The sequence below is a fragment of the Oryctolagus cuniculus genome, chromosome 3 (assembly GCF_051225735.1).
Source record: "Oryctolagus cuniculus isolate XC-2025 breed Fujian yellow rabbit chromosome 3, ASM5122573v1, whole genome shotgun sequence".
In the NCBI taxonomy this organism is placed as follows: Eukaryota; Metazoa; Chordata; class Mammalia; order Lagomorpha; family Leporidae; genus Oryctolagus; species Oryctolagus cuniculus.
In genome coordinates, this window is record NC_142869.1 from 180,218,106 (window position 1) to 180,241,511 (window position 23,406).

At 50.7% G+C, this 23,406-nt stretch overlaps 1 protein-coding gene across 1 annotated transcript; it reads left to right on the forward strand.

The window, feature by feature from the left end:
- Window positions 1-15,022: 15,022 nt before the first annotated feature.
- FAM131B (family with sequence similarity 131 member B) lies at window positions 15,023-21,382 on the forward strand. Its single transcript, XM_051849011.3, has 7 exons — window positions 15,023-15,187; window positions 17,701-17,810; window positions 18,120-18,155; window positions 18,451-18,544; window positions 18,799-18,996; window positions 20,419-20,562; window positions 20,771-21,382. The coding sequence occupies exons 1-7, from the start codon at window positions 15,160-15,162 to the stop codon at window positions 21,241-21,243; spliced, it is 1,083 nt and encodes a 360-aa protein (XP_051704971.1). The 5' UTR covers window positions 15,023-15,159; the 3' UTR covers window positions 21,244-21,382.
- The last annotated feature ends 2,024 nt before the right edge of the window (window positions 21,383-23,406 follow it).

The following is a 23,406-nucleotide window of genomic DNA, read 5'->3' on the forward strand; positions in this document are numbered from 1 at the left end:
TGGAGTATCCCTCCATATCTGTGGGGAATTGTTCCAAGACCCCAGTGGATGCCTGAAACTGCCAATAGTACTTAATCTTTTTTTTTTTTTTTTTTTTTTTGACAGGCAGAGTGGACAGTGAGAGAGAGAGACAGAGAGAAAGGTCTTCCTTTGCCGTTGGTTCACCCTCCAATGGCCGCTGCGGCCGGCGCACCGCGCTGATCCGATGGCAGGAGCCAGGAACCAGGTGCTTTTCCTGGTCTCCCATGGGGTGCAGGGCCCAAGCACCTGGGCCATCCTCCACTGCACTCCCTGGCCACAGCAGAGGGCTGGCCTGGAAGAGGGGCAACTGGGACAGAATCCGGCACCCCAACCGGGACTAGAACCCGGTGTGCCGGCACCGCTAGGCGGAGGATTAGCCTAGTGAGCCGCGGCGCCGGCCAGTACTTAATCTTATGTATGTATGTTTTTTCCTGTACATACATACATACCTATGGTAAAGTTTAACTTGTAAGTTAGACACAATAAAAGATTGACAACAACTTATTAATAATAAAGTAATTACAGTAATATACAGTGGAGGCTGGCACTGTGGCATAGTGGGTAAAGCTGCCACCTACAATGCCAGCACCCAATATGGGCACCCATTCGAATCCTGGCTGCTCCACTCTCTGCTGTGGCCTGGGAAAGCAGTAGAAGATGGCCCAAGTGCTTGGGTCCCGGCACGCATGTGGGAGGCCCAGAAGAATCTCCTGGCTCCTGGCTTCAGATCAGCCCAGCTCCAGCTCTTGCAGCCACTTGAGGAGTGAACCAGCAAATGGAACACTTTCTCGCTCTCTCTTTCTCTCTCTCCCTCTGCCTCTCTGTAACTCTGCCATTCAAAACAATAAATAAACCTTTAAAAAATACAGTAATAAGAGAGGTGAATATTCTCTCTCTAAATATTTTATTATACTGTACTCACCTATTTTTGGAGCATAGTGGGCCACAGATAACTGAAATCACAAAAAGCAAAACCATGGATAAGAGGTGACTATTCTATGTCATTCAGCTCTGGGTTTGGACACCCAAAAATTTTTGACTCTTAATTCGTATATTGCTGTGCCCTCCCCACCACTTCTCACTAGACTATAAGCTTCACGATAGCATGGGTTGTGGCCGAGCATCTAGAGTCGTGCTGGGTAACATATGGTGGGCACTCTGTAGATATTTGTAAGATGGAACAAATGGACGAATGAATGAACTAATCCACCAACCAGAAAGGCAGGAGGGAATCCAGGAGAGTGTTTGGGAATGCGGGGAGTAGTCCAGGGACTGAAATGCTCCTGATGTGCCCAGTAAGATTAAAGATGAACAAAATCTGTTGCCGAGGAGAATGTGCGAGAGCCTGTGTGAGCTGTGTCAGTAGCATGGAGATGCCTGCTTGGGCGGGTTGAGAGTGCACAGAGGTAAGGAAATGGGGAAGATAGTGTAGGTAGTTCTTTATTTTTTATTTTTTTATTTTATTTTATTTTTTTATTTTTGACAGGCAGAGTGTACAATGAGAGAGAGAGAGAGAGAGAAAGGTCTTCCTTTTTGCCATTGGTTCACCCTCCAATGGCCGCTGTGGCCAGCGCACCGCGCTGATCCAAAGCCAGGAGCCTGGTGCTTCTCCTGGTCTCCCATGGGGTGCAGGGCCCAAGGACTGTGGCCCTCCACTGCACTCCCGGGCCACAGCAGAGAGCTGGACTGGAAGAGGGGCAACTGGGACAGAATCAGGCGCCCTGACCGGGACTAGAACCCGGTGTGCCGGCACCGCAAGGCGGAGGATTAGCCTAGTGAGCCATGGCGCCGGCCTTTTATTTTTTATTTTATCTTTTTTATTTTGGTAGCTCTTTCAGTAAGTATGGCTGTAAAGGGAACTAGAGAGATACAGGGACAGAGATCAATTGGCAAATTCCAGCTCCCACCTTAGGATGAGGAAATTGCTTGCACCTGACATCCCATCCCCCCCCAGCTCTCCACCTTCAGAAGCAAAATCCAGCTCAACTACCACCAGCCATGTATTTCATATATGTATGTGAGGGTGTTTGAAAGGAAATGCATCGCAACATCAATGTCGTAACAAAGAGCATGAGAACTTCTAATGTCCCCTTTTTGCTTCCCTGCATTTTTAATCTTTTTCTAAAATGAGTGCCTGTGGGGCTAGCATTGTGTCATAGTGAGTAAAGCCACTGCCTGCAATGTCAGCATCCTATATGGGCTCCGGTTAGAGTCCTGGCTGCTCCACTTCTGATTCGGTTCCCTGCTAATGCACCTGGGAAAAGCAGCCGCAGATGGCCCAAGTATTTGGGCACCTTCATCCACAAGGGAGGCCCAGATGAAGCTCTTAGATCCTGGCTTCAGACTGGCCCAGCTCCAGCCATTGCTGCCATTTGGGGAGTGAACCAGCCAGTGGAAGACCTCTCTCTGTCTCTCTTTCTCTCTCTCTCTCTCTCTCTGTGTGTGTGTGTGTGTGTGTCTTTCCCTCTTTCTCTACAACTCTGACTTTCAAAATAAATAAATAAAAATCTTTAAAATAAATAAATAAGATTATGGAAAATGGAACTAAAAGATACTTAAATAAAATAAAATAAGATGAATGCCTATTACTTATGTAATCTTCCTTTTAGTTCAAGAAAGAAACACACACACCCATCACCTGAAGTTCAAAGTTTCTGGCCTCCTGTGGACTTTCACATCTGGGTGGGTCCAAGAATGATTGAGTCAGTGAATGAACAGCCCGAAGGTGGACTCCCACCCAAGAGAGTAAATGCTCTGTCCCTAGCAACTTCTCACTGTGACAAAACCCTAAACAAACAATGACCCAAATACTGTGATTACACACCTACTCTTAAACACCCAGAACAAGCCAACAGTTAGCTATGCAGTCCCTAAGTTAGAAAGAACAATGACATTTTTTCTTTTAATTTTATTGTGGTAATAACACTTACCATGAGATCTACTCTTAACACGTTGTTCTTTTTAACACATTTTGTCTGCAAGGAGTGAATCAGTCTCTGTGAGTAAACAGAGGATGAAAACTAAGCTTATTTCAATTACATTTAATGATATAATAAGAAAATCATAGAACAATAATGTAACATAGGATCAGGGATGCATCATTAGATAAGGAAAATAAATGCTAGGCTAAGAATTAGAGGGCCTGAATTTTGGTCACAGTTCAGCCATTTACTAGCTGTGTGACTGTGAAGATCCGAGAGACGTATTTTCCTGTGTGTGAAAGTGTAGCCAGGGGCTTCATCCAGTTCTAACACGCAACAATTTGTAGTTAATGCCCTGCTCATCCACTTTAGCTGTGAGGAAAATGACTTTCGTGGGCTCACTTCAAGGAGACAGCAGACTGGAGCCACATCTACCCATTAAGCACACAGCTGAGGCCCAGGACCAGTTGCAGGAAAGAAGAAAGAGTGTTAGACATTTAGACTTTGGAATGAAACCGGATCTTCAACGGAGCAAGGATTTGCAAGAAGAATCCAAGCTGAGGCTGCGAGTTATCCCCAAAACTAAGAAAGGCATGGGGCTGGGGAAGCTGGAGTGCAAGTATGCTTGGGAATCAGAGAGGTGGGCTGTTAGCTGTCACCTTAGCCACAGAGAAGTCTGACAGATGGTAACGAAGCTCCAGGCACAAGGCAGGATATCCCTCCCAGAAGAGCTGTGCATAAAGATGAAGGTGAAAGGGAGGTGGGGAGGCCCAGGTATGATGCAACAATAGCTGTTCCTCTCCTCCTGAGTTTGTAAATGCCAGCCAGTCAGCTGTCACTGATGGTTCAAGGTTCTCATTAGCTCTCCCTGAGGGAGGAGGCATTGAACTGACAGGCAGGACACCAAAGCTGGAATAAACGGTTGCTCCATGTTACATGTTTGATCCTTGCCTTTCTCTGTCAATGTTCTGGGAGGTGTGAGTGCTGAGTATTTGTTTAGCCTCTGAAGTTTCCAGCTGGTTCCTCTCTCTGTGACTTATGAACTCTGGTTTTATTGCTTACCTGACCTTTGACTCATGATTGCCCCAAATCTAGGCTCTGCCTCCTTGGTGCTGGCATCCTGCCTATGAACTGGTCACAATGATGGCACCCTGAGGTCCTGCGTGTGCTTTGGGACTTGAGCAGGAAGTAGTGGGAGAGCACTGACATGCTTCTAGAACTTCTGTCGAGATGCAGGAGCCCCATAGTCCAGAAGCCCTGGGCTGGCTTTCTCATCAGAATACTTGGGTAAAGCTCCTAAATCTGAATTAGTTCTCTTCCAGCCTTTCCCATAGACCTGCTTCCCAGGGAAAAGCCAGGGCAGATCCATTCTGTCAATAACTGAAGCATTGACCCTCCGCGTGTCCCCAGGAAAACATTTGTTTGGGCGCTCCCCTCTGCTGAAGGGTCCCCCAGGATCCCGCGGAAGGTGGAGTCAGTGATGCTGACCCAGCCATGAGGGGCTTTGGCTCACGGAGGTGTGTCGCTGGGGACTGCACCAGGGAGACAGCTCGCCGCATGGCCCATGGTAATGAGCTTCCTGGTCTGACAACTACACATTGGAATGAGAGCACCTTTGATCTCCAAAGTTTTGCAAAGGTTTCAAACTTCATTCAAAAGTCAAAGAAGCAGCAGGTGTTTGCCACGGTGGTTAACACACACTTTTGGGTGCCCACATCTCATACTGGAGTGCTTGGGTTTGAGTCCTGGCCCTGCTTCTGACTGCAGCTTGCTGCAAATGTGCACCCTGAAGGGCAGGAAGTGATGGCTCAAGTACTTGGATCCCTGCCACCCCTGTGGGAGACTCAGATGGGGCTCCTGGCCGGAACCAGAAGAGGGGAGATCTCTATTTGTCTGTCTCTCTGCCTTATATAAATAAATAATTTAAACCTCAAACAAGCAATGACCTGTGCTGGTCTGAAGAGTTTTCTCTCCCTCGGTGAGAGGTCCAATGAGACCTTTCTGTCCCCAGTCCCAGTACTGAAACCAGACTTCTCCTGTGGAACAGAGGGGCCAGTATGACTGACTAGCTACCTCAGAAGGAACTCTTTTCTTCCTCAGCACACTTGCTTTGGGGGAAGTGCCCTGCCCCAGCACAACGGCCAGGACTCTTATCTGTTGATTACTCTGGGAATCCAGCTGAGGCAGTGGAGAGGGAGATGGGGCAAGAACTGCATAGACTGGGGCCGGTGCTGTGGTACATTGGGTTAAAACCCCTGCCTGCAGCACCAACATCCCTTATGCGCACCAGTTTGAGTCCCAGCTGTTCCCCTTCTGATCTAGCTCCTTGCTAGTGTGCCTGGGAAAGCAGCAGAGGATGGCCAAAGTGTTTGGGCCCCTGCACCCACATAGGAGACCCAGACGAAGCTCCTGGCTCCTGGCTTTAGATCGGCTCAGCTTTGGCTGTTGCAGCCCATTTGGGGACTGAACCAGCGGATGGAAGACACCTCTCTCTCTCTCTCTCTCTCTCTCTCTGTCACTACCTCTCTCTGTAACTCCAACTTTCAAATAAATACATCTTTGGAAAAAAAAAAGACTTCATAGACCATCAGGACAGATTTTGTGGCCACTTCCTACTCTGTGGAAATAGAACTCACACGCTACCAACACCCCACTCATCTATGAATTAGCTCTGTGTCTGTCCTTGTGTATGACTGAGGTTCATTGCCAGCAGCCTACTGCTCCTCAACATCACTCTTGGGCCTCCTGTTCACTGAGTACTGAGCGCTGGAATTACTCCTTCATAAAAAAAATACAGGGCAGCATTTAGCCTAGTGGTTAGGATGCCCATGTCCCACATCAGAGTCCTTGGGTTCAATTCCCAGCTCCAGCTCCTGACTCCAGCTTCCTGCCAAAGCAGACCCTGGGAAGCAATGAGGAGGGTGCATGGAACTGGGTTCCTGGCACCCATGTGAGAGACCTTGGTTGCATTCCTGAGTCCAGCCCCAGCCAACATCCAGCTCCTACAGGCACTTGTAGAGTGAGCTAGTGAATGGGTTTCTTTCTTTCCCATTCTCAAATCAACCAATCAATCAGTCAATACAGACTTCCATCACTCCTTGTTCTAAAACCCTGTGAATTCCACTGAGACCCCAAAACTCTTTCTACTGGGATTCTCCAGCATCTTCTGATGCCTTAAGCAAATAGGGCCTCCTGGGGACTACTAAGGTGTCTGAGAGTTGAGTGAGCATGGGGCTTCCCAAGTAGCCTCCTGATGGCCTGAGATGCAGACTCTGACATCATTCACAGATGTGGATAAGCAGCAACTGGGACACTCCTGTCACCAAGACTTTATGACAGCACCGAAGACCTGTTGTGACAATCACTCCGAGGGAAGATAACTGCTTTCCATTTCAGAATTCAGGAATTCAAGCAGATGTATGATTTCACTCTTTTCAGCTTATAGGCCCACCTTAATTAAAGAAAGTCAAGAATGAATGTACTATAATTAAAATGTGCTGAACGGACTCTAATTATTTTAAAAAATGAAAAAGAACATAAAGCTCTTTCCTACACCATCCAGGACGGATTTGCTATCTGAGGAATTGAACTTGAGCTCTAGCTACTTCTCTTTTCGGCTGGGTCATCTTGGGACAAAAAAGTTAACCTATGGCACAGCGGGTTAAGCCACCACCTGCAATGCTGACATCCCAGTCAGCACCAGTTTGCATCCCACTCTTCACTTCCAGTTCAGCAGCCCGTTAATCTGCTGGGGACAGCAGCAGAAGATGGCCTAAGTGCTTGGACTCCTGGCTTTGGCCTGATCTAGCTCTGACCGTTTCAGACATTTGGGAAGAGAACCAGCAGATGGAAGACTCTCTCTCTCTCTCTCTCTCTCTCTTTCTCTCCCCCCTCCCTGTAACTATGCCTTTCAAGTAAATAAATAAATCTTAAAAAAATAAACTTCTACACCCTGGTTTTCTCAACTGCAATGCAAAGATAATGTCTTCATTGTTGGAAGAATAGCCTGAAAACTCTGTCAACTGCGGGGTAATCTGTTTTTATTGTTTTCTTAATCTCTCCTGCTTCCTGTTGGTAGATGATCTTGCCTTTTACTTCTCAGAGTTAATAGATGTCATCAGATGAGAATTCCTCATCATTCCAACACTAAACATGACCCTACTGGTATCTGCTCATCTTTTCTTCTGCTAAAATAGGAGAGCTGGGTTGCTGATGTTCAGCCTAATACCTCTCTCGGAGCTTCATCCCCATTTTCTGTGACTGCTTTAGGACTTTATGCTCAGTAACTATTCATCTTTCCATCTCTTGTACTTAGAACCTTCCTCTGGGGGCTGGTGCTGTGGCGCAGTGGGTAAAAGCCCTGGCCTGAGGCGCCAGCATCCCATATGGGCACCGGTTCTAGTCCCGGCTGCTCTTCTGATCCAGCTCTCTGCTATGGCCTGGGATAGCAGTTGAAGATGGCCCAAGTCCTTGGGCCCCTGCATCCGAATGGGAGATCTGGAAGAAGCTCCTGGCTCCTGGCTTTAGATCAGCTCAGCTCTGGCCATTGCAGCCATCTGGGGAATGAACCAATGGATGGAAGACTTCTCTCTGTCTCTACCTCTCTCTGTAACTCTTTCAAATAAATAAAAATAGATCTTAACAAAAAAAAAGAACCTTCCCCTGTAAGTAGGACTTTTTCATGGTCTTTAACTGTGATGTAACGTCTCCCATTAAAACAAAAGAATTGCCCCAGTAAGCTGTTGTATTTCGGTACTGTCTCTCTCTTTGTTGACACTTTGGTGCTCTATTTCGAAAAGTCCTGTAGCTGAAACTACACCTGCACTGAAACGCACCTACACTGTTCCTGGAGACTCCAGCTTCACAATCAGCTGTCAGTGTCTTGCTTGGTCATTTCATTTGGGACTGTCAATAGGATTAGGCTTCTGTGGAATTGGAAAAACTCCACCAAATACAAGAGTACTTCAAAACATTCACACGTAAGTGGCATTAAAAGATAACCATATTTTTGGTGCAAAACTTTTTAAAATCTATGCATAGTTCTTTCATAATGTTCATCTTCTATGAACCTCTTGTAGACCTCTGTGCTATGGCTTGAATGGCATGTGGCTCCTGAATGCAGGCAGATGTTTAAAGTTTAAACCCCAGGGTCTCATGTCGGTGGTACTGAGAAGGTGGAAACTTAATCCTATTGGGATGTTTAGGAGGTAGGCCTTGTGGGAGGTACTCAGGTCTTTGGGGACATGCCCTTAGAAGCATTTGGCTAGAAAAGCCTAGTTGGGCCTAACATTCTGTCTCCTGGCTTGCTGTGTAATCATTTCTCCCCACACATTCTGCCATTGGCTATTCTGTGGCCTCACTAGATGACCACACCAAGGGCTGCCTGATCTTGAACTGTGACCCTCCAGAACCATGAATGAAAATAAACCTCTTTTCTTTGTAAGTAGATTGCATTAGGTTTTTATTTATAGTAATGAAAAAATGACCAATACAGAAAATTTATCCTGAGTAGTAGGATCATTACTACTAACCGTACTTAAAAGTATGGAGCAATCTTTGGGATTGGTTCGCTGGAGAAATTTGGGACAGTTTAGAGTAACAGACTAGAAAAAAAAATCCAGAATGTTATAAGCAGAAGGCTAGGGGCAATTCTGATGAAGGCTAAAAATACCAGAATGCTGGGAGAAATGCGGATGGTAAAGGCCCGCTGACAAGGTCGCAGATGGAAAAGAAGACTCCATTAGGAACTGGACTAGAGGCCATCCTTGTTACATCGAGGCAGAGAACCTGGCCTTTTCGTGTCCATGTGAGTTTGGAAAGCCAAGCTTAAAGGTGGTAGACTGGTTAAGTTGGCTGAGAATGTTCCAAAATAGCAAAGTGTTTAGGTGTGACGTGGGTATTATTGACAACTTTTACACAGTCTTACAGTGAAAATCAGGAGCAAAACGTAGCAGAGCAGGAAGATTTGGAAAATTCCAGAGAAGGTACAAAGAAAGAAACAGTGTGTTCAGCACTGCAGGTGAGGTGAAGGAACCACTTAATAAAGAGATTAGTTCAGGTAAAAGAAAGTCACTAATAGGCAAAACCTTGGGACCCCCAACTACCATCAAGGCTGCCCTTCCCATCCCAGGCTAGAGACCTGGAAGTATTTAATTGTTTTGTGACGCCCCAGGGCATTTTCATAGAGCTTGCCTGAGACTACCTTGGGATTTGTTTCCTTGCTGTCAGCTGAGAAGCGACCTGAGGCTGTAACTGTTGTTCAGGCAGGCACAGGTTGGCTCATGCTGCCATCCACATAATGCTGGTTTTGTAGATGCTCAAAATGCAAGAGATGGGGTCACGGTGGCTTCTACTGAGATTTCTAAAGCAAGCCTGGGAGACCAGAGTTCGGCTGCAGGGCTGGAGGTCCTAACGGAGCTCCTCTTGGGGTGATGCGCAGTGAAGATGCAGGAGAAGACCAAGTGCAGACCCCTGGAGGTAAAATGACCAGTAATGGGAAACACCCTCCTTGGGAAGCCACAGACATCTGTGGGCAGCCTCAGAGGGCAGCTGTGTGGGCACAGACCAGTGGGACTGTGGGCATAAGCTCAACTTCAGAGGATGTCCCAGACAACCTGGGAGCCAGGCAAAGGCTTGTCTCAGGAACAGAATCACTGCAGAGAGCCTGCGCTAGGACACAGACCTGTTGCAGAGAATCCCCGCCAGGGCAAGGCCTGGTGGAACTGCAGAGACAAGACTACAACCTGTGAGCACTTAAACATGGGCTATTGGGGCCGGTGCTGTGGCGTAGCGGGTAAAGCCACCGCCTGTAGTGCCGGCATCCCATATGGGTGCTGGTTCGAGACCCGGCTGCTCCACTTCCTATCCAGCTCTCTGCTATGGCCTGGGAAAGCAGCAGAAGATGGCCCAAGCCCTTGGGCCCCTGCGCTTGCGTGGGAGACCTGGAAGAAGCTCAGTTCCAGCCATTGTGGCCAATTGGGGAGTGAACCAGCAGATGGAAGACCTCTCTCTCTGCCTCTCCTCTCTCTGTGTAACTCTGACTTTCAAGCAAAATAAATAAATCTAAAAAACAAAAAATCCCAGTCTATTCTATTAAAAAAATAATAGGCTATGACCAGCAAAGCACAGGAGCTCAAGCCCTGGGGTAGCTATCACATCCAGAATAGTGGACATGGAACTTTACGATTCAATGTCTGCCCTTCTGGTTTTGTTCTTGCTTTGGGATGATTATCCCCCACTTCTGGAGTGGAAATGTGTTCCACCATTTTGTCTTGGAAGTACATGACCTAGAGGCTCACTGCTAAGGGAGTTTGCCTTGAGTCTCAAATGTAACTTTGGGTCTTGGAATTAATGCTGGACTGAGTTTGGAACTATTGGGGATGGAGTGGTTGTATGTTTCAGCTGAGAAGAACATGCGTGTTGGGGAGCCAGGGGCAGAATGCTATGGCTTGAATGGGATGTGACTCCTGAATTCATGCAGGCATTTATAGATTAAAAATCCCAGGTTGTGCTGGTGATGCTAAAGAGGTAGAAGTTTAATCCAAATATGATGTTTGTAGGTAAGCGTAAATCAATGGGGCATACCATCAGAAGAGGCTGTTTATAAAAGCCAAGTTGGGCTTAGTCACTCTGGCTGATTCCTGGCTTGTCAAGTGATGGTTTCTTCATACACTCTCCACAACTTTCATCCTTTTGCTTCACATAGCCGTCTATCCAATCTTAGACTGTGAACCCCCAAAACCATGAGTCAAAGCAATTCTTTTTGTTTGTAAGGAGATTATCTTAGGTATTAGGTATTAGTAATGAAACATTGACTAATACACTTCATATGCACAGATGTCAAAGAATTTTTGCATCTGAATAAGCTTATTTTTAAATTCCATTTTCCATGAAGTTTTTGAAGTGCCCTCACAACTGAAGTGCCAGGATCCTATTGGTGATTGAAAAGCCCATGATGTCCCTCTCAGAATAATATTAAATGTGTAAAATAAAATATATATGATTACAAATCAAACTAAATTATATCAAAATATAATTCTTGTAAAATTGTGATATGCTATGTATTTGCTCCTTTATAAAAGCATCAAACAAAATTATAGTCAGGTTCAATACTATGATAATTTCGAAGTTGTAATGAATAAAAAGGATATTGCAAAAAGCCTACAACAGCTATTAGGTGATATAAACATCTGTGATTTTTATTGTTGATACAGACTCAAAACAATACTTTTAATGCTACTGTGATTTGCTACCTGTGCAACTGAAACAAGCACATTTCTTTTTTTATTTTTAATTTTAATTTTTAATTAGTTGAAGCAAAAAAATTCCAATGACAAGTTAGTGAATACAAAGGTGTGGGTTTTTCCCCCATCCAGCGTTATAGACGTTGAATCATGGATGCTGGGACAAGAACTCCTGTTTTAGATGGTATCATTGAACTGGTCAGTTCTTTTTCTACAAGTTCTATCCCCAGGAGACTAGGAGCATGAACCAGCAACATCAGAGAGAGTGGAAGGTGTAAGCTCACCTTGAGGCAGCGTCCCAAAGGAGACCGCTAAGGAAGTGTCGGTGCCACACTGGAGCATTCTGCCAAAGTCTGATATTTTTAGACTTCAGAAATGAAGTGGTTAATATTGCGATTTCATGGATGGTCAAACTGTAATCTATGAGTCAGGATGGAGATTTGGCAAACATGGGCTTTCCCCAGGGAATATCATAAGTTACTTGGGTGGAACAACGTGTGAGTGTGCATGTGTGTGATTTTTAAACAAAAAATTGATGCACTCTAATCCTTACATCATAGCCTGCTTTTTAATATCACAGTATATCATGAAGCATTTTCCATTTCAACAAATACAATTACAAAATATTAGTATTGGCTGCATAGTGTTTTAGCATAGACATAGACCAAAAATTACTTAATTAACTCCCAGGTTTCCATGTGTGTGTTATGTACAATCTTCATTATACAGTAATGACATAAACACTATTCTGATGAATGCTGTAGGTTAAATCTTCATCCACATTCTATTTTTATGTCCTTAGGATATTTCTATAAATGGAATAGTTGTGTCACAACTTAGTAACAACCAGAACAGCAATGCATATTTTAAAGATTTTTTGATCAGTGCTGTCAAACTGTCCTCCGGGAAGGTTGTTCCAGTTCCTACCAGAACTGAAATCTTTGGCCTTGGCTCAGAAGATGGCAATGAGATTCAGAGACTGCCCCTAAATAGTGATACGTCAGAGGATTCCTGAATAAGAAGCCCTGCAGTGAGCAGGAGGGAAGCTGGCCAGGACTGTGTCTACGATATCTTACTTTCCTTTGATGCTGGAAATGCCTTCAAGACAGAATGTGGGATGGTACTGGGTCTCTAAGACCTGGGATCCTTCATGTGAACTTGATTTAAAGCATTTGGCTAGACCCAGCCTAATATAGTTATGTTAATGGGACCAAGGGAAGTGGTTGGTATCCATGTTTGGCCCACAGTACAAGAAACGTAGAAATATATAGATATATATTACTCTGGGAGCACCACAAGCACAGGGCAGCTTAGGGAGAAAGGATGAGCAGCGATAGTATTCCCGTCAGTGTTTTCTCCACTCGGAAAACATCGCAGGAGTGATGCAGGCTATTTCTTTTTTACTTTTTCACCATCTCTGCATTTTCTTTCTTTGCAGCTAAGCGATATATTATCAACCCTCAATAGGCTTTTTTTTTTCTTTTCCCTCTATTCCCTAAACAACGCAAGTTATTTCCATAGCACTGTATTATATTTGGTGTTGTTAGCAATGTAGAGCCGATTTAAAGTATACAGGAGGGTGTGCATAGGTAATATGTAAATACTTCATGACTCTATGCAAGGGAATAAAGCACCTCTGGAATTTTCTTAGCTGCTGGGTCTTGGGACCAATCTCCCGAGGATGCCAAGTGATAACTGTACAGCTATTCCATGAGGGCAGAAACCATTTGATACTTCCTTTAGATAACCAACAATAGTAGATACAAAAAAAGAAACTGCCTATTCATTCTCTGCACTGTCAAAAGAGAATCAGATCCTGCCACAAACTAGCCTCATTAGTAAAATCTAAGCAGCGGATTCTTCTCTTTTCCTCCATTTTTTAAAAAAGATCTATTTTATGTATTTGGAAGGTGCAGTTACAAAGAGGGAGAGACAGAAAGATACCTTCCATCCACTAGTTCTATCTCCAGATGGTCACAACAACCAGGGCTGGGTCAGGCTACCGCCAAGAACCTGGAACTCCATATGGGTTTCCCATGTGGCTGGCAGGGGCCCAAGGACCTGGGTCATCTTCTACTATTTTCCTGGGCACATCAGCAGGGAGCTGGATTGGAAGTGGAGCAGCCTGGACTGGCACCCGTGCTCATGTGGGATGCCAGCACTGCAAGCAGGGGCTTAATCCACTGCCAAATGCCAGTCCCACCCCCTTGGCTTTCTACATGTAGATTTAGGTTGTTGTTTCTTCATGCAGCTAAACCAGAGATGGGTTTTCTCTCCATAATTCTGCCTCACAGATTTGCAATTAGGTTAACAGTATCTGCTATGGCTTGACTATGTCCCCCAGTAGGTCCTATGTTGGAAACTTAATCCCCAAACTTAGTGGCATTTGGAGGTGGGGTCTGGTGAGGGGAGTAGAGTGGGATAAGGGCGTGAGTGTCCCCATCCCCCCCTGACCTCAGTGGTTTTCTCAGACCCAGGTTAGCCCAGGTGCTCTGTCTCACCACGCCCTTTGCCCTGCCTGCTGCAGCAAGAAAGCCCTCAGCAGACACCACGCAGATCTGGGGCGGTGTTCTTGGTCACGTCCCAGTCTCCAGACTGCACGCCAAATAAACTTCCAGTCTTCATTCATTACCCGGTCTCAGGTAATTTGTGACAGCAACAAACAACAGGCTAAGCATCTGTCCCACGTCCTCACCTGAGATTCCACACTTTGCAGTCCCCAATCCTCATCTAACCGGTGAGACTGTGAGACTGGCGCTCCCCTGCCCTGTCACAGCCCACTCTCCCTCTGCCGTGCCCGACGGGCCATCAAAGCCAACGGGGAGCCGGCAGACTCTGGACCGGCTCCTGCCTTCTCTCTCTCCCTGCTGACCTGGTCTGCTCTCTTCGGGCTTTCTGGGTACTGCTCAGAATGAAGGCTCTCCTTGTTCTTTCTCGCGCAGCTTTTCCGAACTTGACTTCTTGCTGCTTTTAGTATAGTGCCCCCTTAAACCCTATCAGCTTAGCCCCAAGCTCCCTCCCTTTGGGAGGGGCCTTTGGTATCTACCTGGCCCACTCCCCCCACGCGGAGGCTTCTCTTCTACTCCCACGACTGCTCCAGGACACCCACGCCCTCGTTCATCCCAGCAGACCGGGGCTCCGAAAAGTTGAGTAGGCTAATACCCACTATAGCTGCGACTGAACTATGCTCATCACACTCCTCCATCCTAACCCTAACCCTGCCCTCCCCTCCTCCATCCCGGGCGTCCAGCGAGCACGGAGCCCCGGGAAGCATCACACACGATCCATCAGCAAAGACTTCGCGATCTGTTTGGATGGACAACATAGCGCACACCAACCGCAGAACAGTCCGAAGTCTATCCAATCACGCTCCAGTGTGTGTGTGTGTCCCAGATGCAGCCCAGGGAGAAAACAAGTGTTTGCGGAATCTGGCATCCACGACTCTAGTCGCACCCCTTCCCCACTTTGTCTCAGGCACCCCAAACCTGGCCTCAAAGTCCACCCACCAGACCCCAAGGGCGGGCCCCAGGTTTCAGACCCCTCCGCTGGGACCCCAGCCAGGCCTTCTCCGGGTGACCGGCAGGACCCCGGGCGAGCAGCCCTGGGCTCAAGGCTAGGTCGGAGCAGGCTGGGCGCGTGGGAGGGGTACCGGTGGGGGAGGGCCCGCAGCCCGCCCCGCGGCGGGGATCGGAGGCAGGGGTGGGGAGGGACCGCAAGCAGCCAATCCCCGGGCCGCCCCCTCCCCGGCCGCCGCCAGCGAGCCGAGCCGGGGCGGGGGAGCCAGGCGGCGGCGGCGGCGGCGGCGGCGGCGACTGAGGCTGCCGTGGGGAGGGATGGAGAGGGGAGGGGGGAGCGGAGCCGAGCGGAGACAGCCGCGGCGCTGCAGAGCGGCTGGGGCGGCGGCGCGGCTCCCGGTGCTCCCCCCGGCGCGCGCCCCGAGTCGGTGAGGGCCCGGCCCCGAGGCCCCCAGAGCCATGGGCTGCATCGGCTCGCGGACAGTGGGTGGGTACCGCGGGCGCGCGGGGGTCCCCTGGCCCCTCCCCCACCCGCCCTAGCCCCTCGGGGTCCCTCGCTCCGCACCCGCCGGCCCTGCCTCGCGCCTCCACTTGCCTCCCTGCTCGCGACCCCTGCTTCCCCGCGTCCTCCCCGCTGTCCGCCCGCGCCTCCGGATCTCGCGTGCATCCCGGCTCCTGGCCGTGCCCGTGGCCCTCCCGCAGGCGCGCTGCCTCTCCCGGGCATCTCTCCATCACCGCCCTCCGCCGCCCCTGCGCTCCGCGCTGAGCTCCGTTCCCCAAACCCCGGGGCCTCCGCCGTACTCCGCCGTCCCCGGCGCCGCCTCGGTCCCGGGCGGGTGGAGCAGCCCCCCTGCCTGGTTCTCAGTCGCCCGGGCCCTTCGCACGCCCCCGCCCCCACCCCCAGCCGCCCTCCATCTGGCATGGGTGTTTTGCCCCTCGCCTTCCCTCTCGGCTGTCTTTTTCCGTCGTTCCTGCCTCCCCCGAATGGCTTTGTTCACGTGCGTCTTCCCTCTGGGGCGGGGGCGGGATGAGCCCGGTGCTTCCCTGGGGGGCACGGGTTCCACTCCCGGAGGGATTGGGCTGGGCTAGGGGGGGGACGCGGGGAGAAGGCCGGGGTCTGGAGGGACAGAGAGGGGTGGGGAGCCCCCTTTCAGAAAGGGTGGGGCCCGGGACCCGACTGCACCTGTCCGCGGGGGCTGGCGGGGCGGGGCCCGCTCTTTATTTACCTTTGACTGGGGGAGGGCTGAGCGGCGCCTGGCGTCCTTCCGTCGGCTCCCTTCAGCCCGTGCCTAGCCACCGCCCCCTTGCCCCCACTCCACTTTTGTAGCTCAAGGAATTCATCCAGCCCTCTCCCCAAACCCCCAATTTTCCCCTTTCCAACTCCCAGTTTCTCCCGCCTACGACGAGCTCAGTGACCTCAGGCTGAGAGAATAATTCGTATTATTATTACAAACAAACTCACTCCCCGGAAGCCTGATTTCTCTGAGACCCGGTTTATTTCCATGGATACCCCCCTCCTCCTCGGCAGTCACCTCTACTCCCTACCGCCTGAGGCTCTGACTCAGCTCTCCCTCTCCCACCGAGGCCACCTCCCCTCCTTCTCTCCCACTGTGCCCCCCCATCTCTCCTCTCCTCAGAGATGGTTCTCTGCCTGCCCCACTCCTGCTGTCTGTGTCCAGAGGTCCAGCTCTCCTCTCCCCCTCCAGCCGCAGCCTCTGATCTGACCCATATGGCCGCTGCCCTGGAGCCCCAAGGGAGAGCAGGCCGACTTTGGCGGGGTCCAATGCACCGAAACCCCCCGCCATGGGTACCTGCCATGCTCTCGCGTGAGGAGTGCCTCCTCCCATCCTCCTGTTCCCAAAAGTGGGCCTCTCGGAACCATGAAACTTCGCGTGTCTGCAGGATCTTAGGGTGGATGGTGGGGCAGCCTCCTTCTGCCGTCACCCCCATGGCTGCTCCAGAAGCTACCACCCTGCGCCCCAGCCCTCCACTTTCCCAGTCAGCCACCAAACCCTGTCACTCCTTCCCAGGAGCTTCTGCCTTGTCACACTGGAATCCCTGTGCCTTTCAGGCCTGTTTTAAAAGTCCTCCTCCCTGTCCACTCTGTCCTGTCGCTGCTCTTATATCCCTTACCTGGCTCCCAGCTGGCAGGTATGCAGTCTCCACCTCACCCCTCTCTTCCTCCACTCTCCCGGCTTCCGGCTTCCAACCCTCCCTCTGTTGGCGCCAAGTCCTCTTCCTGTCAGAAGGACCCACTGACTTTATGGGGGGCACTAGAGAAGGCACATTCCTCCCTTCCCAGTGGGGATGCTCTGCCCATGGTTGTTGACATGGCCAAGTGAAAATTCCGGCTCCAGGGGAAACCCCCAAAGAGAACTCGGGACCCCTCCCTGTGTAGACAGCAGCAAATAAGTTTTTTGTGTTTTTTTTTTTTTTTTTTGACAGGCAGAGTGGACAGTGAGAGAGAGAGACAGAGAGAAAGGTCTTCCTTTGCCGTTGGTTCACCCTTCAATGGCCGCCGCGGCCGGCGCACTGCGCTGATCCGAAGCCAGGAGCCAGGTGCTTCTCCTGGTCTCCCATGGGGTGCAGGGCCCAAGCACTTGGGCCATCCTCCACTGCACTCCCGGGCCACAGCAGAGAGCTGGCCTGGAAGAGGGGCAACCAGGACAGAATCCGGCACCCCGACCGGGACTAGAACCCGGTGTGCCGGCGCCGCAAGGCGGAGGATTAACCTAGTGAGCCGTGGCACCGGCCAGATAAGTTTTTAAGCAACCAAAAATAACTGTTTTCTGGGTGTGCTGTTCTCAGTTGGGTGAAACAGGAGCAGGTTGGTTTAGCATCCTTACTTCCCTCGCCAAAACCTTGGGAACAGTAGGGTCGTAAAAGGAAGGTGCGGTCAGGAGTGGTGTGTGGAGGGCTGGTCTTCACGCGCGGCCGCGCCTGCAGAGAGGAGCGCCCAAGGGGGGCCCAGGAGGGCAGCTAACCTTCCGGCCACCGCAGGGAACGAGGTGATCGCAGTGGATTGGAAGGGCCTGAAGGATGCCGACCAAATCAACATGGACAGCACCAGCTCACTGCACGGGAGCAGCCTCCACCGGCCGTCTACAGAGGTGAGACCCTCGCTGCTCAGTCCCCTCGCTCAGCGACCTCGGAGGGACTCTGAGAACTGTCAGGAACAAAGATCCCCTCTCCGGCTGCCTGGCCCTTGAATTCTCTCTGGAAATCCCAAGGCAGCATCCCAAACGCTAGCTCTTTTCCAGAAGATTTCTTTCTGCTCTCCTCAAAGCGCATGCCAAACGTTGCCCACTGGGGTGCCGCCTCCCCACTTCCGTGCCTCTGGAAGTCCCTCAGAGGAAGGTGGGCTACTTGCAATCCTGGAAGTGCCTGGAATACCCGTTCCTTTTCCTCTCTCCTCACAGCAAACTCGAACGGATTTCTCCTGGGATGGCATCAACGTGAGTACAGCTGCCCCTACTTCCCCTGACCTACCCTGACTCCCCTTCCTCGTGTTCTCCCTTAGAGCTCCCAGAGAACATGGTGCACCGTGAGAGTCCTTGCATTCTCTATCTGCCCTCCGGTTTACAAGCGTGGTTGGGGCACATGCCTCCCTGGGACTGGGAGGAATGATGGTTTTTCTTATCACTTGTCCTACCTCATGTCCTTCTTGGAAACCACGGACTCTCCTCCATACTTAAGGCACCCCCTTGCCTTCTTATTCTTCTGCCCTGCCTCCCATGTTTCCTATCCCAGCTCTCCATGGAGGACACCACTTCCATTCTTCCGAAGCTTAAGCGAAACTCTAACGCCTACGGCATCGGGGCCCTGGCCAAGTCGTCATTCTCAGGTGAGACTCCTGACCTGGGACGCCCCCACGCAGGAGAATACCTAAAGCCTCCTGGTCCTAATCCCCTTGCTCCCGCAGGCCGGACACCCACACTCCTGATCTCTTAGTGTCCGGCCTCTCCCATCCTGCAATGCACCCTCATACATGCCCCAGTGGAATGGCGTCCCATGTGACTGGGGCGGTGCTGGTGGGCAGGGCCTGGCATGGATATTGTGTGACATTTTGGACCATGTGGAGAATGTCTGGCTCCTTAGGGATCTCACGAAGCATGAAGGACCATGTGACAAAGCCCACAGCCATGGGGCAAGGCCGGGTAGCCCACATGATTGAGTGGCAGGGCTGGGGGAAGGCACCAGCCATTCAACCACAACACAGCCACGAGGCCGTGCGCAGGGATACGGACGCCTACTCTGACCTCAGCGATGGCGAGAAGGAGGCGCGGTTTCTGGCAGGTACTTGTATTCTGAACCCTCATGAGACAGTCGTAGGGATGGCCAGAGACTGATCCTCTAGCCAGATCCCCTGTGGCAGGATTGGCCAGGTCCGTGTGTTGACCATAGCCTTACATTCCCCAAACAGCTGTAAATCTAAGCATTCTGAATTGTTAATTCTCATCCTAATAGGTGCCCTCAAGCCTATTCTTATTGCCATCTCCGAAAAGGGAAAATTAGATGGGATTTGTGGGCCCCTCTCTCCCATGTTGTGGGACTGTCCAACCCCTGCATTCCTTTAGTACAGGGGAGAACATAGGGCCTTGGGCTTTAAAAGGCTCTGCTTCTGCTCATATTTCTAGAAGTACAAGAAGAAAAGCCCTTGGGGATCTCTTCTAGACTCTGTCCATTAGCATTTTGTGCCATGAATTCACTTACTAGACTCATTACTTGTGACAACATTTGGTGATGAAGGGAATTTGGGGTGGGGAGGTGGTGATCTACGGAAGAGGGCTAATTGTACTCCAGGAAAGTAGTACAGATGTGATGACAAGCATGCAGGAATACCTGTGCACACACCTAGGAAGAGTGACAGGTCTGGCAGACAGGGGAAGTGTCTTCGTGCTGGTGGTGTGGGTGGTAGGAGGAGTATCAGTGGGGAGGGGGCAGACATGTAGAGGACAGTTAGGGAGGTCGGGTAGTGCAGTAGCAACGTAAGCTTCAACTTACTCATGCCTTCCGCTAGTCCAGCCATTCCCACTGTGGTACCCTCCCATTTCCTTCCAGTCCCTGAGCTTTATATCACTGTAGACCCACAAGCCCCTGATACTCTTTGTTGATCTAGCGCCTCCATGTAGCTTCCTGTGTCCTTGACCACCAATAGTAAGATCCCTAAAGTCCTTCAAAGTTAAACTTCTGGAAATCCCTCATTTTAATCCCTTAGGATATTTCACCAGAAGACCCCCAACTCTTTCCCCCTAGGAATCTTAAATCTGGCCTTCTGGGAAGTCCCCCACGATTTTGCCTTGTTTCGGGGCATATGCAAAGGCTGTGCTGTCCAATACACTAGCCAATGGCCCCATGTGGCTATTGAGAACTTGACATGTGGCTAGTCCGAATGGAGATGTGCTGTAAGTGTAAAATACTAACTGCTTTCAAAGACTTTGTATAAAGGAAATATAAACTATCATTAATTTTATATTGATTATATGTTGAAATGATAATGCTTACTATATGTTGGGTTAAATAAGATATATTATTAAAATGAATGTCAACTGTTTACTTATAATTTTCTTAGATGGGCTATTAGAAAAATCAAAATTAGATCAGTGACTTGCTTGCTTTTCTGTGGAACAGTTAGCTGCACTAAGATTTACCCTTGCCCCATTTGTGTGTCTGAAAGTCCTTGGAGGTGTCTTGTGGTGACAGTGTTTCTTCTCACAGGCGTCATGGAACAGTTTGCTATCTCAGAAGCCACACTTATGGCCTGGTCGTCTATGGATGGTGAGGACATGAGTGTCAACTCTACCCAGGAGCCACTGGGCTGCAATTACAGTGACAACTACCAGGAGTTGATGGAGAGTCAGGGTGAGAGACATGGCCTCAAAAGCCTCTCCAGCTATCTAGGCAACCTCCATTCACCTCTGCTCTTTCAAGGCTTCCTGCCTGTCTCAACTGTCCCACCGTGTCCCCTACTCCATGTACCTTTTCTGCCTTCCCCTCACTCCTTGGTGCTGTCTGTTTGCACTGCCTTTGCTGTTCTGTGGCCCACCAACCACCCTCATTCTCTTTACAGATGGCCTTGCTCAAGCCCCCATGGACGGCTGGCCTCACTCCTATGTGTCCCAGGGCATGTACTGTTTGGGTTCATCGGATGCCTGGGAAGCAAGCGACCAGTCCCTCATTGCCTCTCCGGCTACAGGATCCTATCTTGGCCCTGCATTTGATGACTCACAGCCCAGCTTGCATGACATGGGACCTTCCCAACCTGCTTCGGGATACTCTGCTCAGGAGCCTCCACCTTTGCTGGGGGGAGACACTGACTGGGCTCCAGGGGTGGGCGGGGTGGACCTGGCAAGGGGCTCTGCCGAGGAGGAAAAGAGGCCACTGGCCCCTGAGGAGGAAGAGGATGCGGGATGCCGGGACCTGGAGTCTCTTTCCCCGCGAGAAGACCCTGAGATGTCCACTGCTCTCAGTCGGAAGGTGTCTGACGTCACATCCTCGGGTGTGCAGTCCTTCGATGAGGAGGAGGGTGAGGCCAACAATTAGCTTCTTCCCACTCCACTCCTGCCTGAGGGGCATGGCTGCAACCCGTACCCTCCCTACCCCCTGCAGCACAGCTGAACCTGGGCAGAAGACAGCGGGGAACCTGGGAGCTTCCAGTCCTTGCCCAGCAAGTGGAGGACCGGGATTGGGTTTCATCCAGGCTTAAACTCCAGAAACCACAGGTCTGGGGACTGAGACCCAGGCGACTGGAAGGCTGTGAACTTGGCATAGCTGTGGGAGAAGGGGTCCACAGCCCGGGGCTTCCAAGTCTGTGCCCATGAAGTCTCCAGAGTGTGCAGCCTGAGGACAGGGGCATGCAGTGGCTGTGCTGGAGACTGGATCGCAGCTCTCCACTCCCTGATGTCGTCTTCCAGGAGCCTTGGCTGTGCTGTCTGAATGCCTCTGTTCCATTTCACTCTTGCTTTTCCCAACTGTTTCCTCTGGCTGTGGCCCCAACCCCTCCCTACTGCAAGCAGCAGAGCTCAGGGGCTGCTGGACATGGCCTTGACGTGGCCTTGACAGCCTGCTGAGTGTGGTGTGGCTGCCCTCTGCGGGTGACTGGGCTTCTAAGATCAGGACTCGAGGAGAAGGTGGACGTGGCTACTGGGGTTTATTGGGGGCACAAGCGTGACTCCTTACAGCAAGGCCTGTTCAGAGACAAGAGGGTCACTGATGAGACCAAGAACTAATGTGGCTGGAAGGAGGACTCTCAGGATCTGGGAAAAGACCCAGCTGGGGCTGGCTGCTCCAGTCTTGCTCCTTTTTCTGCCTTCTTCTGTCCCCTGCTCCAGGAGCCTTGACCCTGAGGGTGAGGCGATATCCGTCTCAGATATGCTGACACAGGATGCAGGTGTCCCTGCCAGTGGGGGGGGAAGCATGGAGGCTGTGTCTCCCCCCACCCACCCCTAATTCTCTGGAGCTGTTTACACTTTTCTCTTTGCCTTTTCTACATTTTTATAACTTACTGGGGACTCAGGGTTGAGCAGGGTGGAGGGAGGAGTCTGGTGCTGTCACTCCGTAGGCTATGCTGGGTTGGCGGCTGAGGCCAGGCAGGTGCTCAGCTCCTTCTGTCCCTCCGCCAGTTCCTCCCAGGACTCCTAAGATGTCCTCCACGGTGTCCTCCCTCCCTCCCGAGACCGCCTGTCGGAGGAAGAGAGGAGAATCTGTGCAGTCTTACTTCCAGGATGGTTTACAGTGAGGCACGAGTTTGCCTGCCCACACTGTTTCCACTCTCGGGTGGCAGAGGGGGTGGGCGGAGGGGGAGAGGTGCTGAGAGCATCATGGGATGCCAGCACTGTTGTGAGAGCACATGACTGCAGGGATGGGCAGAGGAGAGCTGGCAAGCGCCTGGCCCCTCTCTCAGTAGTAGCCCACCCCTGGCCCTTGGCATAGGCAGTGTTTGGGGCAGAGAGAAGCCTGAGAGGTTCACTGCCCAGCTTTCCTCTTTCCTTGTGCCCATCTAAGGCTCCAGCATCCTACCCATGCTCTGGTCCTCTGCTGGGAGGGGAGCACAGTTGTCCCCAGGGCACAAACCACCCCTTACCCTTAAGTCCCGGACTGTGATTGCTTGGAAATGAGGAGGTTGAGAGTTGGGGGGTTTCTGTCCATCTTTGACCCTGCCTTTCCACATCAAGTTCACACACTTGTACACATACGGGCAGCAGTCCTGTGTCTTCAGGGGAGGGGGATGATGGTCATCTCGATTGGTGCTTGGAGGAAGCCTAGGAGTAGGTGTGGTGAGCCCACGTGGCTGAGCAGTCACTTATCCCAGATAACGCTGCCTGAGTGGGAGGCAGCCGCTGTGTTTATGGATGTTTCCTGACTTGGCGTACCAGCACCTCATCTAGGAGTTTTGGGAAGTGGTCCAGGACGACCATGCCCAGTCTCCTGCCACAGGCCCTGTGGGGGTTTGCATGTTCACGTCACCCTTCTCCCTGGGGGTCTCTCTGCCTGTGCAACCTGCTCTATCTTCTTCATCTCCGTCTCTTAGTGCTCCATAGTCTTCACCGGATCTCAGTGGGTGTCCAGTCCAGCGAGTGCGTTCATTATTACGGCTGCTTTTTGCTCAGGGCCCTGGGGAGTTAGGAAGGGCAGACTCGAGCAGCTTTCTTCCCGCTCTCCCTTGCCTAAGAAGACAAATGGTTCCTGAGGAAAGGCGACTAAAGA

Excerpts from the sequence above, each read along its gene's own strand:
- FAM131B (XM_051849011.3), top strand. The coding sequence starts at position 15,160 with ATGGGCTGCATCGGCTCGCGGACAGTGG. Across the intron at positions 18,997-20,418 it reads GGAGGCGCGGTTTCTGGCAG|GCGTCATGGAACAGTTTGCT; the intron begins GTACTTGTATTC and ends TTCTTCTCACAG. Across the intron at positions 20,563-20,770 it reads GGAGTTGATGGAGAGTCAGG|ATGGCCTTGCTCAAGCCCCC; the intron begins GTGAGAGACATG and ends TTCTCTTTACAG.